Source organism: Aedes aegypti, chromosome 1 (assembly GCF_002204515.2).
Source record: "Aedes aegypti strain LVP_AGWG chromosome 1, AaegL5.0 Primary Assembly, whole genome shotgun sequence".
NCBI classification, from domain to species: Eukaryota; Metazoa; Arthropoda; class Insecta; order Diptera; family Culicidae; genus Aedes; species Aedes aegypti.
In genome coordinates, this window is record NC_035107.1 from 54,480,633 (window position 1) to 54,497,559 (window position 16,927).

Below are 16,927 nucleotides of genomic sequence, written 5' to 3' on the forward strand. Positions count from 1 at the left end.
TTATGCCAATAACTAATTACGGTTTTCCTACATATAATATGATAAATCCTTCGAAAAACCTTGGAGAAATGGGGAATTTGGGTGCAATGGACACGATAACGATCCGTACGGTCAGTTTCAACACCTCCACTTACTCAGACTGTTATCGCTAAGAAAATGTTATTTCAATAGCTCATAAACAGTTTCCCTGCTTTAAATATGAGAAATCCTGTCAAAAACCTGATAAATTGGGAAATCCGGGTAAAATGAGCTTGGTTAGTTTTAATTCTAGGATAAGGAAGATCGGGATTGTAGACCCCCCCATTTGTCATGCCTTTTCCAATACCTAATACATGTACTGTCGCACTTTTGTCATTTTTGGATGACCCCTACCGCAAATGACACAGATACACCGCTTCCTCACCGAGGCGAAAATACAAATCTAACTAGCATAAAACAGCACGAACCAACAACACTGATCGAAACAACGAATAGGCGAGATGGGTCAACCCAGTCGTAGTGACAAAAGCAAAGAAAAAAAATAAGAATTTGAACAAAAATATTGAAATGTTCCAAGAAAATGTTACCATTAACACTAAATTCCTAAAAAAATATCCAATAAAAAATATAAACTATGTAGAAGAAATCCAAAGAAAAATTTAAATAAAATACAATAAAAAAAGCAGTGATTAATTGCTATTTATATGATTTTAAACGCTATTTTCTATTTTGAAAATTTCTTATATTTTAATCATTATTTTGAGTTTATTCTTAGAAAATATTAGATTTTTAAAAGCTGATTTTCAATTTTTCGTCAATATATATTCATGAATGCTATTGGTTTTTTTTTATTGCGAAATTATACCCAACAATTTTGAATTATTTTATTTGTTGTTATTGGATAAACTTGCGATCGTCATTCTTTTCCTAGGGCATGATAATATTTCCCCCTTTGGAAAGTTGTGACTTCGTCCCTTACCGTGGGGAAATTCGCCTAATGATGGTGGTAAGTGATAGGTATTTGTTCTACAAAAAAGGACAAAACTTTCACTCCCCAAGCAAGGTCGTCGTCATCGTCAGCTGGCGTCCTTCTATTCATGCATTTTTGTAGTCATTAAAGAAATACAAAGTGGAAATGAGGAAAAAAGGCAGTAAACTTGACGTGCTAAGACAAAAAAAATCAGGAACGCGTTGATCGTAAAAGTGGTCAACACAGTCGGGGTGGCGGGCGTCAACGAAAAAAGACGACGACGACATGACATGGAGGTTAGCGCAAAATAATGAGCTCACAGCTACACTGGCATACATTTACATTATACCGAGAATAATGATATCAAACAGAATCTTTAGGGTCGTTGAAACGAGGAACTCCCCTCTCAAGATGGGAAAATGTGCAAAAATGAAAGATGATCGAAACGTGCTGGAATGCGATAATTTTGCAGTGGGAGTCGCTCGCTCCTTGACAACGAACGGTTGGTGCCACCTATCGGTCGGTTGGGTGCGCCTGAAGTTATGCATTGGCAAACAGTCGTGATGCTGGAAAGCGGAGAAATTTCGAACCCATTTAGGTGTACTGTTTTCCAGCAACGACACCACGATGATACGACCCTAGGAAAGAATATAGAACAAGTCCCATAATCACCGCCGCAATGGGGAACGGGGGGGTGGGCATAGACTACCCAGGAGGACAATGATGGGAAATATGCTCGGAAGAATTTCATTTGCCGCCAACATGAACCCAACCGACCAGGAATGCCATTCAGGAAAAGTGAGCCGTTGAAGAGTGGAGGGCGTCAAGGAATGTTTGCTCTTTTGCACTTCGCATCTCACTCATCATCATCGATTCTAAGCCACCCACGAAGTGCCGAGTGCCTTGGCACCCAACCGCTACGGAACGGAACGCGGAGATCATGCAGAATTATGATGTCCATAATGGGCGCACGTGGTTGTTTCGTCTTTTGCAGTGTCATCATTATCATCAGCTGCGTCAAGGGAAGTGTACCGCGATACCTAATAAAAATAAGAAAAAATACTATGTTCCCTTGGCATCGACGACGGACGTTGAAACAAGTAAGATAACTTTATTAAATTGGATTAACAGGGCTCTAAGAAGGCTGTAATTAGCGGGAGCCAAATGATGTTACGGTAGGACAATGTGTCTGTGCGAAAAATTATGAGCTTTAGGGTAAGTGTTCCCTTAGTTGTCGGTGTTCCTATAGTATTGAACAAAACAATAGCAATGAATAATTTTTCCAATCACGAGTTTAAAAGTAATAACAATTTAACTAAAGTGAAACTTTCGACGAAAAATTCAAAACTTTTTATCTTAAAATCTGATAGCCCTACACAAAAACTGTCTTCATCAAATTTGTTCATCTCATCAAAATCTACAACTTTGCTGAAGATACCATGAAGCCATTCCTTCAATATGTTTAGTGACGTGAATTTCAAAACAAATGACAAAAAATCACTTTAGTTAAATCGTTACTGCTTTTGAACTCGTGACTGGAAAAATTAAAATTAAAGTAATTTTTGGAGAACTGTGAAAATTTCATTCAAATCGGTCCATAAATGATTAAGATATAACCCTTTAAAGTTGATCATTTTGTAGGGAAAATAAAAAAAAGTGGCAAATGTTTTGTCCAATACTGTAGGCAGTCTGCTAACCAAACAGCAAGCCTACCTACCATAAAATTGCCACCCCTAAATCTTCCCGCATGAACTGGCGTAGATGCAGGGGTATATCCGGTCTACTGTAGGGCCAGTTTCAAACGCATCATCAATGATTTGAACGGTGCCGTGTTATTTACGTGACCATGGCAACGAGTGAATTTGGCACCACTCAAACGTCAGATTAATAAAATCGTGCATCGGTCCATAGGCCAGTGGAAGTGATTCACCTAGAGTGAATTTATAGCAGCGAAAAAGTACATTTTGTATGCAAATTTACAAGTAAATGAATGGCAAGTTCATCCACATCTCCTGGCCTAATCCTATCCCTTCCCCTCATTGGTATGCATTCTGACGTGGCAGGCGCCATTGTTGCCTAAAAATAGAAAATCACCAGTACTTATACTCTGAGGGTGTCTGTTAGTCCCAAGCAGTCATCAGATTGGTTCCTTGAGTAACTGCAGCTGATCTGGGGATACTGGAGTAGCAACCACGATTGATATTTTAATAGAAAACATTTTAATCATGCTAAAGGCGTTAAAATTGATTCAATCATAACACGTATTCTAAAAAGAGGTTTATCATAATACTAATATAAACACACAAATAATCATTCGAGCAGTTCAAAACTCATTAATCAACCACCATTACACTCCAATGACTGGTACGCTGATCATAAGTACTGTGCAAAAGGATAGGACAAGAAACGGTCAAGGAATTACATGAGCTGTACGCTGCTGAGAAGTATAGCTGATTGTAAAGATTTTCTTCCCGCTGGAAGTTGCAGCGTGACTTCATCGTAGATTAGTTCATAAAGCACTAACTGATTTTTGGCTAAAGTCTCCCCCAAATCAACGCGATTATTATCGGCGACAAAAAATCGCCACGATTTCGTTGTTGTGTCGCTGCAAGCACTCTCATACTAATGGACAATACAATACAAATGGACTATCGAAATACATACCCTGAAATGAATTTTATTGTAGAAACTACTGAATCCATGGTAAAATTAAGAACTGCACCAACAATTTTCAACCGACTACATTAATCTGTTAACTCTACCAAAACATAGTCAACATCACTAAACAAAAAAAATATATTCTGTTTATTTAACCAGAGTTGTAGTATATATGACTAAAAACATTGTAGATTTGACAAGTTTGACATTGGACTTTTGACCACAATGTGTTGTACGGTGGGTGTCACGGATTGAAATACAATGCTTTGTAGTTGAGGTTACTACGAACATAGTCAAATTTACTGAACTGCTCAGTGATTTTTACCAGATTATAGTAAACTTAACAGATTTTTGTAGTCGGTTGAAAATCGTTGGTGCAGTTCTTAATTCTACCATGGATTCGGTAGATTATACAACGCTCATCAAACTGTGCATTAGGGTGGTCCAATAAATCGTTTTTGCTCCACATCGTTCATTCGATTCCAGATCAAATTCTGAGTGTCCTCCCAAAATTTGAGCTCATTTGGATGAAAACTGAGACTGCACAAGCCCTTTAAAGTTTATATGGAAATTACTATGGGAAAAACAAATAATTCATTCAATCACAGAATTGCCCATGTGCTCTTGAGGATAAGAGCTACGCTGATACTGTTAGATACAATTGTTAGCAACAACTTTGCCGAAGACCGTTTTTAAATCGGATGACTCAGTAATTAGTTTTTGATTTATATCCAAATTAAAATTCTTCAACAGTGTTTATTTATCTTCGGAACAGGCAACATTGATGCATCTTACGCGAAAAAGAGGAATAGCATACACAAATCATGGCTAATATGTTTCACTGCATCGCATATTCAGTGATACCTGCAGAGCAGCGCAATTATTATAGCCAAAGATTTTCAACTCATACAAAAATCAATAACTTATTACTGGAGCGTCCGATTTAAGTGCGGTCTTCGGCAAAGTTATGAATGATACAATAACTGCTGTAGGAAACACTTTATCTACGGTTTCCAACTACTGTGGCCTTGAACGTAGTTATGCGTAGTTGAACAAAATACATGGCAGACCGTAGTATACGAGATTCGAGCATCGAACCATCATTCATCTCCATCATAAGTTTGAACTTCGCAGAATCTCTTCAATAACATGCTGAACTGCAATGATCGATTTGCTGTAAATTTTTAAGGCTAAGCAGCCCGTCATTCATTTTGGAAGCCATGTTGACATAGCAGCTCGTAATTCTAAATGAATAAAACTCAGTCATTATAGTTAATATTGATCAGAAAAAGAATCACTATATGTGCTTATTCGCAAAAAATATACTGATACAGCTCAAATAATTTCGGTAGCAGAATCATTAAAGCTCCGACGACACGAAACCAGTGGTTACATGAAAGACGTCTTTGATTCTATGTATATTAGACTGATGCAAATTTTGAAGTTTTTGTTCCCCTATGCTATGGTGTCAATTATGATAAAAATCATTCTCCCAAAATTCGAAGTGATTTGGAATATATTTGATTGTGCACAAGCCATTTGAAGTTAATATGGAAATTACAATGGTTGGTAAATGGCTGGGCATGGCGTACCATTGGTACCTCGCGTACCTGAAGGAATAAAATAGACCCCTTTGTGCGGTCCTTAGCCTCTTGCCCAGCAACTCCTATCCCTACCTCCTCGCGGTACTGGCCGGGGTACGAGTAACCTTAGGGAAGATCGGGTAACCAACCCCCGGTGGGAACTTTGGTCGTATGCTGACAGGGAAGGGGGGGTTTGCTTTTGCTTTTGCTTCTGCAAACCTTGAGCGTCTGTACTCCATGTTAGGAGCGGCTCACAACAGCGTCTGTTCCCCATGTCAGGGGCGGCTGATCATCGTCCGAGTGCCAGAGAAGGACTCTAAGCTAAACTGCGCACTATGGTCCTCCGAACATTTATGGGGAATGGTCCTCCGGAAATCTAGGGGGTTGGTGTCAGGCCCTGCAAGCCAGCCGTAAAAAAATCAAGCAACGAATAATCAACGTGAGAATACGAACCGGGACAATCGGCGAAGACCACAGCGACGTAAGGTGAAGATGAATCAAAGCCAAATCTCAAATTTACAAGAGCACAAATCTGGAGAACCAAAAACCCGTTTGAGCTGAAAACTTTATCGGTTGGTCACCACCTGCTAATGATCAATCGATTAAGTTTTCAGCTTAAACGGATGTTTCGTTCTCCAGATTTGTGCTCTTGAACATTTGAGGTTTGGCTTCGATTGATCTTCACCGTAAAGGGACTAGCGATTGGAAGCTCGGTACGTGGAACTGTAAATCTCTCAACTTCATCGGGAGCACACGCATACTCGCCGACGTGCTGAAGGACCGTGGATTCGGCATCGTAGCGTTGCAGGAAGTGTGTTGGAAGAGATCAATGGTGCGAACGTTTAGAGGTAACCATACCATCTACCAGAGCTGCGGCAATACACATGAGCTGGGAACAGCTTTTATAGTGATGGGTGATATGCAGAGGCGCGTGATCGGGTGGTGGCCGATCAATGAGAGAATGTGCAAGTTGAGGATCAAAGGCCGGTTCTTCAACTTCAGCATAATAAACGTGCACAGCCCTCACTCCGGAAGCACTGATGATGATAAAGACGCTTTTTACGCGCAGCTTGAACGCGAGTACGACAGTTGCCCAAGCCACGACGTCAAAATCATCATAGGAGATCTAAACGCTCAGGTTGGCCAGGAGGAGGAATTCAGACCGACGATTGGAAAGTTCAGCGCCCAGCGGCTGACGAACGAAAACGGCCTACGACTAATTGATTTTGCCGCCTCCAAGAATATGGCCATTCGTAGCACCTACTTCCAGCACAGCCTTCCGTACCGATACACCTGGAGATCACCACAGCAGACAGAATCGCAAATCGACCACGTTCTGATTGATGGTCGGCACTTCTCCGACATAATCGACGTCAGGACCTATCGTGGCGCTAACATCGACTCTGACCACTATCTGGTGATGGTCAAACTGCGCCCAAAACTCTCCGTCGTTAACAACGTACGGTACCGACGGCCGCCCCGGTATGACCTAGAGCGGCTCAAGCAACCGGATGTCGTAGCGGCATACGCGCAGCAACTCGAGGCTGCATTACCGGATGAGGGTGAGCTGGACGAAGCCCCTCTTGAGGACTGCTGGAGAACAGTAAAAGCAGCCATCAACGATGCAGCTGAGAGCAACGTCGGGTACGTGGGACGGAGTCGACGGAACGATTGGTTCGACGAGGAGTGCCAGGAGGTTTTGAAGGAGAAGAATGCAGCGCGGGCGGTCATGCTGCAGCAAGGGACCCGGCAGAACGTGGAACGCTATAAACAGAAACGGCAACAGCAGACCCGCCTCTTTCGGGAGAAAAAACGCCGCCTGGAGGAGACGGAGTGCGAGGAGATGGAACAGCTGTGCCGGTCTCAGGAAACGCGTAGGTTCTATCAGAAGCTCAACGCATCCCGCAACGGCTTCGTGCCGCGAGCCGAGATGTGCAGGGATAAGGATGGGAGCATTCTGACGGACGAGCGTGAGGTGATCGAAAGGTGGAAGCAGCACTTCGACGAGCACCTGAATGGTGCTGAGAACACAGGCAATGAAGGACGGGACAACGGAGGAAATGCCTTCGTCAGTACAGCGGAAGATGGAAACCAACCAGCCCCCACTTTGAGGGAGGTTAAGGATGCCATTCACCAGCTCAAGAACAATAAAGCTGCTGGTAAGGATGGTATCGGAGCTGAACTCATAAAGATGGGTCCGGAAAGGCTGGCCATTTGTCTGCACCGGCTGATAGGCACAATCTGGGAAACAGAACAGCTACCGGAGGAGTGGAAGGAAGGGGTAATCTGCCCCATCTACAAGAAAGGCGACAAGTTAGACTGTGAGAACTTTCGAGCGATCACCATTCTAAATGCGGCCTACAAAGTATTATCCCAGATCATCTTCCGTCGTTTGTCACCCGTAGTAAACGAGTTCGTGGGAAGTTATCAAGCCGGCTTCGTTGACGGCCGATCGACAACGGACCAGATCTTTACTGTACGGCAAATCCTCCAAAAATGTCGTGAATACCAGGTCCCAACGCATCACCTTTTCATCGATTTCAAGGCGGCATACGACAGTATCGACCGCGTAGAGCTATGGAAAATCATGGACGAGAACAGCTTTCCCGGGAAGCTCACGAGACTGATAAGAGCGACGATGGAAGGTGTGCAAAATTGTGTGAAGGTTTCAGGCGAACACTCCAGTTCGTTTGGATCCCACCGGGGACTACGACAAGGTGATGGACTTTCGTGCCTGTTGTTCAATATTGCGCTAGAAGGTGTTGTGCGTAGAGCCGGGCTTAACAGCCGGGGTACGATTTTTACGAGATCCAGTCAATTTGTTTGCTTCGCGGATGATATGGACATCGCGAAGGCAGCAAAAGTTGGACTAGTGGTGAATGCGACCAAGACAAAGTACATGCTAGCTGGTGGGGCCGAGCGCGACAGGGCTCGCCTAGGTAGCAGTGTTACGATAGACGGGGATACATTCGAGGTGGTCGACGAGTTCGTCTACCTTGGATCCTTGCTGACGGCTGACAATAACGTTAGCCGTGAAATACGGAGGCGCATCATCAGTGGAAGTCGGGCCTACTATGGCCTCCAGAAGAAGCTGCGGTCAAAAAAGATTCACGCCCGCACCAAATGTACCATGTACAAAACGCTTATAAGGCCGGTAGTCCTCTACGGGCATGAAACGTGGACGATGCTCGAGGAGGACCTGCAAGCACTTGGAGTCTTCGAACGTCGGGTGCTTAGGACGATCTTCGGCGGTGTGCAGGAGAACGGTGTGTGGCGGCGAAGGATGAACCACGAGCTCGCCCAACTCTACGGCGAACCCAGTATCCAGAAGGTGGCCAAAGCTGGAAGGATACGATGGGCAGGGCATGTTGCAAGAATGCCGGACAGCAACCCTGCAAAGATGGTGTTCGCTTCGGATCCGGTTGGTACAAGAAGGCGTGGAGCGCAGCGAGCTAGGTGGGCGGATCAAGTGCGTATCGATTTGGCGAGCGTGGGGCAGAACCGAGGATGGAGAGATGCGGCCACGAACCGAGTATTGTGGCGTGAAATTGTTGATTCAGTGTTATCTGTGTAGATGTTAACTAAATAAATGAAATGAATGGAAATTACAATGGAAATGGCAAACGTTTTGTGTTCAGTCCTCTAACTACTCATCATAATAACCAATGGAAAAGTTCTCATTTAAAATATTCCCAGCTACAACTTTGCCGAAGACCACATTTTGATGGGACGTAATGATAATTTGTTATTATTGATAACAAAGTCCAAATTATGCTGAGATGATCATTCCATTACTTTCAGAGCAACACTGCCTTTTTGCTGTAGAACATAGTCCATTTTACGAGACGTTTTTGAACAGCTGATCGCTTATTTTATGAATGAAATTATGACAGTAGATGGTGTCGTAACGTAGCAATATCATCAGTGTTGCCGTTTCGTAAAATGGACTATGGTAGCCTGGATTACTTTGATCTAATTTTTGGCTCCACTGTTGCCTGCCGAACCGTTGGTGAAGCAGTTAAAATGCAAACCCACTTTATGATGATGAATAACAATTTATCCAGACGTCCAATCAAAATGTGGTCTTCGGCAAAGTTGTAGCTAGAAGGATTTCATATGAGAAGAGTTTGTTCACTTTTCCATAAAATATTATGATGAAGAGAAGGCTAAAACGACGGCGCTTGTGGTGTGTTCCTCACTATACAACACTTCAAGGACATTCAATACACTCAACAGGACTGGGTACCGTAAAACGGGGTAACTGTGATAATGCGGGTAACTTTGATAGTGCGAGACCCCCAACATAGTAAACGAAACATCGAAGTTTCTGTCAATCAGTTAAGGAAAACGAATGCAAAAGTAAAGAGTATTAGTATGACACTTCATGTCAAAGCTATTTTCGTTGAAATCAAGTGCATTTGAGGATTTTTATGCAAATATTAAAAATTTACAAGATTTCAGCATTTTTGCAACGCTTACAAACAATCTGTTCTACGACCGCTATTTGATAAGGTCATAATGAGTTCGTCACTTACCCATGACAGCCTTGTTATAGTAGAACATGAATTCGGTCTCAAATCTCTTAGCGAAAACCATTTTTACAAACTGGGACCATTTTTGTAATCTAAGTCAGAAATTTCCATATAGCATTAAACGCCTAGAGGTATGCAACGCTCTATAAATGTTCCGTGATTCATTCAATCTTGTTCGATTTATACTCCATAATCAAAGTTACCCCAAAACATAAAACCGACTTTAGATTATATGAAAAATTATATATTCATTCAGAATAAATCTTTTGGGCCCATTCACAAATTTCATAACGCTGGAGGGGGTGGGTGGGTGTCCTTGCGATGTTACGGTTCGTACAAAAACAGAAAAATATCAATACAAAAAGCGTTACATGGGGGTGGGTGGGTATCCAAAATAGCCAATTTTAGCGTTATGAAATATATGAACAAGCCCTTTGGCAATCTATCAAGTCTCGCATAATCTGAGATAACGCCCTGAAAGCCATTGGTAACCACTTGTGTAGCTCGTTGTTTCTGAGTAAATGAATGAATAAGCATCCAAACCAACACCACTGGCAGGTAAACAATGATCCTTTCTTCACCAAAGAGTTGATAAATAACGTGTAAATCCGTTCAAATACTCAGAAATAACGAGCTACACACATGGTTACCAATGGCTTTTAGGGCGAGATCATAAGTTATGCGAGAAGTGCAATCGATAGCTAGGATTTCAGTATTTGTTTTAAAAATATAATAGGGGAACTTACGTATTCTCGGCAGCCTAAGCCGATGCCGTGCTTCTTTTGTAATTTTCTCGGACATCAGCAGACAATTTCCGTGTTTGTCTATTTACATTTATGCGTTGCCCAATCCTCTATCGATTAACACCGACAGACTTGTCAAAATGCTTTTGGAAACGTTTTTATAACACTGCGAACATCCCTTGTCAGTGTGACTATTGTCGGCAGCCTCCACTCTCTTCGGCAACTTTCCCATAACAACTGCTGGTGAATCGCTTCGGCAGCTCCAAATCAATCGCATTTTGAGGTGTGCTCATTTGAATTGATGCCATCTTCGGCGATATCGTTTGTTTAGTCTCGGAAATCTCGCCAGCGGGAAGCGGGCAGAACAAAGAATCCTCTGAATGTTTCCACTGATGTGTTTTAATAGAAAAATACTGTGTATTTGGCGTTTGAAATTTGGTTGCCGATAATAGTCGAATGGTGCCGAAGCCGTAAGTCTCCCTATATAATTCTTTGATACAGAATGCATAAATATTGAAGTTTTCTTCGAAAAAACTATCAAAGTTACCCCGTTTTACGGTACATCTTTGAATCTACAACAGATAAATACAGAATACCACGTGTTCTATGTGCTCTGGCCAAAATTGAGTACCACGAAGAGTTCAGACGACCGTTAAGGCTAAGTAGCCCGTCATTCGTTTTGGCACAATGATGACTTTTCAGCTTGCATTTCAAAGCGATAAAACTCAGTCTTGATAGTTTCTGTTGACTTGAAAAAGTATCATTGTACGCGCTAGCATACATAAAATATGGTGATACTTTTTCAGCTGTGTCAGTGCAAAACCAACTGATTTTCTTACAATGCACGCATCGAAGTGATCACGTGTCCTTCGACATACAGTGCTTTCTGAATAATAGTAGCACATCTCGATTTTTATACAAAATGCTCAACTTTGGTATGCTGTAGGGTAAGTGTGCCCTTAGTTGTGGGTGATCCTATAGTTGCGGTAGTACCATTTTCACTGATTTTATTACATTAGCCACAGAACCGGCACTGCCAATCGACGTATTGGCTTATTGATACACGGAATAGTTGAAAAGAGCGTTCAAATTGCTTTAAAACTGACGAAATATCACTAAAATAACTAAAACTGTTCTTGCTTGTACCAATAGTTGCGGTAAAGTGTTCCTATAGTGGAGGATCTCATAAGAAAACAACGGATACCGCAACTATAGGAACACAAATTAAAAATATACCGCAACTAAAGGAACAGTGTACCAATAGTGGAGGTATTATTTTTCACTGACATGCCGTGGATTACTGCGATGAATTATTTTTTCTCATTAAGTAACTGGTCGTTACTTCCCGTTACAACAACAATATGTACATTATTTGCGCTTCTTGAATGTTGAGCGATTAAGTGAAGTTGAATCGTGCTTAGTACCTCCACTATTGGAACATTTACCCTAGTTTTGTTCCCATTCAAGCAATCGAGTTAAAAATTTCTCCACAGAATTACAAATATGTTCAATTTTGTAAACACAAAATTTCGAAATTTTCTGAGCCCCTGCCGGAAAGTGAGATACTAGGTGAAATTGTTCGAAAAATAGCAGTATTGAAATTTTGAATTTCTGCTTGACATTGAATTTTTAAATTTTATATTACTGTCCATTTGAACAATCTCCACCTACTTATCAAACGTACACCCAAACCAAAAATGTTTCAAATATTTGTAGAAGAAAAATTTCAAAATGAAAAACTGCTATTTATTCAAACAATTTTAACTAGTGTCTCACTTTCTGGCAGGGAATTAGAAAAAAATGTAATTTCGTTTTCGTAGTTACAAAATTGATCATATTTGTACACTGAGAAAAATCTACACGTCAAGGTCGTGTGTTTTACTTATAGATTCGCGCAAAGAGGAAAACCACATGACTTGAGTGTGGTAGCCATATGGATTTCGTAATTGACTTCACGGTATAATAACATGTGTATCAACATTAGGTTGTCATGTGAAACAAACATGAATGTCTAAATATTAAATCATGAAAACCTACTGATTTGCTTATTGAATTCGAAATGTAGTGGCTTTAGATAGTTATGTGTGATAGAACATGAATGTCATGAGACTGAAAGAAGAAATTTGGTAGAAGAGCTCTTGCTCCCCAAAATATGAATTCGAGGCTCCTCTGCTTGTCGCAAGCTCACTTGAATGTTTTTTTTTTTTTCAAGCAAGTGAGTCAGCAACAAGCGTGGCGCCGCAAATTCATACTTTGGGAAGCCCGGGATTAGCAAATTTCATTTTATTCGAAGCTGAAAGCAAGGAAAATCTGTTAGTAGAATTCGATTCTCTAACACCATACATTATATCCAATGCTGGAAGTAATGCATTTCATTTATAGAAAATTAGAATGAACTCATCATCTTCACTCGGATATCTTCACTAATTGAAAGAAAAACGAATCCGCAAATTTTCCTCTAACACTTTCAGCTTCAGAATTTGCTTTTTCTCTTTGGAACATGATGATGACAGTCGTTCGACACGAGGTCCGACCGCAATTTAGTTCACTATGGGTTGATCACTAACAATTTAGAAATTTGGAACACGGAAATCGACAGCAAGCTCATTGATTTCAAATCGACCAACTTGAACATGATGAGCATGACACAAGATAACCATAAGTTAAACACACTGAATCCGTGTTGGATGATGATATATGCACCCGTAGGTTGACACACACGAATTTGAAATCGGAATCACCGAACCAACCTCGGCACCCAACCGGTAGGTAAGCTTGATCCACACTCTTAAAAATAATGAAAATTACTCTGGACGTAATTCTGGTTATGACTGAATGACACATGATGTAAGTGATGGAACGACACAAAAACGTGTCCTTGAAGATGTATTGAACATAAAATGTAATTTTACATGTTAAAGGACACGAAAACGATGGAACTGTGATCGACATTTCCCAAATCAGACACTAACGTTTTTGAAATTGGACTCAAATTTACGTCATTCGGCTCGCTTCTTTTATGTGCATCCCAAAAGACGTAAATCACATTATTTTTTGGTACTGTGCACCGTCGGGGACAAGACCGAGTAGATCGTGGAAAAGCACCGGAAATTGTAGGCTTCGTGGCCGTGCGGTTAGCGGCGTCAGTCGTTTAGGCATATTGTGCCATGAAGTGTGGGTTCGATTCCCACTCCAGTCGGTGGAAACTTTTCGTCAAACGAAAAATTCATCATTGGGCTACTGGGTGTTTCGTGTTGTCCGTTGCCTAATGTTTGTGATTGTTCAGTCTGTGCAGCCTTGAGCTGAAGACGGTGTAAATTGTCTTGTCAAATTGGTCGTCAGGGCACATGTGAACCGGAAGTCATCCGCCAACCGGAATCGCAGGACCGACCTTGGCACCTATCCGGGCAGCATCGGTACCGGAAGAACTTCCACCTCCGGGGTTCATGAATCGATCCATAATTGTAAGCAAACGGATCAAACGTGTGGATTTTTCTCAGTGTAGTTCTGTGGAGAAAATTTAAGCTTGACTGCTTGGAAGGGAACAAAACTACAGCATCCCAAAGTAGAGCATTTTGTATGAAAATCGACATGCGCTGCTATTATTCAGAACAGCACTGTAGATCCTAACTTCTGAACCACCCCACTACCAGTCTTGAGATGCGCCAACTGCAGCTTGGTTTCAGTCTTCCCAGGTTTCGATGAATCCACCTCTAAGGGATCGTTCAAATGTTACGTAATGCAACAGGGGGAAGGAGGGGTCTTACATAGTGTTACGGTCCATACAAAAAAATAATTTTCCACACTAAAGCTGTTACGTGGGAGAGGGTCTATAATTGGTAAATTATGCGTTACGTAATATTTGAATGAACCCTAACATGGATGCTATGGCAGTTATTGTCAAAACGACATCGTCCACTAAGCCGACAATCTCAACACCTCCTTAAACGCTTTAGCGTAAGAACTCCGTAATACGTGAAACTTCATAGCGTTGAACCCAGTTTGGTACCTTGTAACATTGGTCGACTTCTGTCCCAAATTTGTGTCGGCTAACATATTCTTTTTATCCGTCACCTTCTGGCACTCCTCATCGAACCAAACCAGTTCTGGGTCGTTTAAGAGTACCTATCAGCTGTGGTCTCTGCTTCGTGAATGTACTCTTACAGAATGTTGAGATTGGTTCTTCTTGTACTGTTATTAAGCTTCCGGAAGTGCTTTTTAAATCTTGCTTGCTTCCATGTTCTAACATCCAAATCTTACATCACCTTTTCTTGCTTCCACCCCACAGACATATCTGCAACCCAAATCCACACGCTGAACTTGGATAACAGCCTCAAACTAACATGGATGATGGATTGGTACAAAAAAGAAGTTCTATTCCACGTGCAGAACACCTTTCACCACGGTCGCTACAAATTCTTCGCCCTCGGATTCTCGCCAAGGGGCGAGCTCAAACGAACCGACTTGTGTATCTTCACGACCAGCGCCGGTGGCGCCTATCGGCAGGCCCTCGACACCTACACCTCGCGGGATTTCAACCGGATCTACGTGGACAGCGAGCAGAACTGCGACGTCATGCGGATCGACGACAACTCGGTTGCCTTCCGGCGGAAGTTCGACAGCTGCGATCCGCAGGATGTGAGCATTCACGGTGGGACTATGTACGTGGTTTGGCTGCGGGGGAAGAAGCAGTTGGACTTTGGGAAGAACTGGACCGTGATGCCAACGGTGGGGAAGGCCGATCGAGGCGTGCTGCCTGTGCAGATTTTGAGGGCGGACGCCATAACGATTCCGGAGGCGAAGTCCGCGGTGAAGCGCGTGGAGATTCTGCTAGATAAGGCCGAGATTCCGGCGGTGGAAACGACGTATTGGTGCAAGGTTCAACGGCTGGAGGAATGGCTGACGAAGAAGAAGCATCACATAGTGCAGTTCGAGCCGGTCATAACGCACGAGCACGTCGTTCATCACATGGAGGTGTTTCAGTGCGTAGCAGATCCTGGGACAGAGATACCTTTGTACGAGGGTAGCTGTTCTGATTTGCCGGCGGAAGCGAAGATCTGCAACAAGGTGATGGCACTGTGGGCGATGGGAGCGGGGCCGTTCACCTATCCGCACGAAACGGGACTTCCGATTGGCGGGGAGGGTTTCAATCCTTACATAAGGTTGGAGGTGCACTTCAACAATCCGGACTTGAAGAAAGGGATCGTGGATAGCTCAGGAATGCGGATCAACGTGGTGTCCAAGTTGAGAAAGTACGACGCGGCGATTATGGAGCTGGGGTTGGAGTACACGGACAAGATGGCCATTCCTCCGGGACAGGTGGCGTTTCCGCTGACTGGGTATTGTATAGCGGAGTGTACGAAGGTGGCACTGCCATCTGGCGGAATTAAGATCTTCGGGTCCCAACTACATACGCACCTGAGGGGAGTTCGGGTTTTGACGAGGCACTTCCGAAAGGGAGTCGAGTTGCCCGAGGTCAACCGGGATGATTTCTACTCGCATCACTACCAGGAGATACGACAGTTGAGGTATCGCCCGAAGGTTCTTCCGGTGGGTGGCGACATCTATCTGTGAGGAACTTGATTTGATGATTGGTTTATCTATTTTTAGGGTGATGCTCTGATGACGACGTGCTACTACGATACCCGAGGCTACGAGACGGCCACTCTCGGTGGATTCTCGATCAGCGATGAGATGTGCGTGAATTACATTCACTACTATCCGGCGACGGAGTTGGAGCTGTGCAAGAGCGCCATATCGGAGAAATCGTTGTACAACTATTTCAAATATATGAAAGAGTAAGTTTTTCTTTCAAGCATGAAAAAGAGGGAATGGATTCTATGTGATTGACTGACTGGCGAATCAAAATCGATTCAAATTTAAAATTGATTCGAATATGAATCGAATCAAATTCGATTCGAATTCCTTACGAGAAGGAAGACCTGACTAACCGAATAAAGATAGTATGACTGACTTAATGAAGAAAGGATTGGTTGAATGAAAAAAGACAGGAACGAATGAAGAAGGTACTAACCAAAGACAGGAAGGACTGATTGAATGGAGGAAAGGTTGTATAGGAAAGACTGCCCGAATAAAGGAAGGACTGATCAAATAAAGGATTACTGACCTATTGTATCTTCAGATAAGAAAGAAAACGACTTGTTCGTTTAACGTGTGAACAGGTGAAAAATCATTCAAACCAAAGTCATGGCTTACTTATATCTAACACTCCTCCTTAAGCTACTACTCCTATGGCTTCACGATTTGGTTGTCCGACATTGTCGCGGTTACCGCTAGTCTTAGATTATAAGGTATAAGAGCCAATTCTCCATAACTCATTACTAAAAAAACCATCAAGTTAGGGAACTATCAAGTCAAAGAACACAAAACCAGTATAACTGCGATCCATCGCAGTTAGTAATGAAAACCAGCATTTACTGTGGTTTTCTAACACGATTAGTA

At 42.5% G+C, this 16,927-nt stretch overlaps 1 protein-coding gene across 1 annotated transcript in view; it reads left to right on the forward strand.

Moving 5' to 3' along the window:
• The window catches only part of LOC5574019 (tyramine beta-hydroxylase), a 72,315-nt gene that overhangs the window by 39,380 nt on the left and 16,008 nt on the right, over positions 1-16,927 (forward strand). The window contains exons 2-3 of the mRNA XM_021851620.1: positions 14,754-16,015; positions 16,076-16,263. Of these exons, the coding sequence (XP_021707312.1) occupies positions 14,754-16,015; positions 16,076-16,263 (1,450 nt within the window). The remainder of the gene's footprint in view (positions 1-14,753; positions 16,016-16,075; positions 16,264-16,927) is intronic.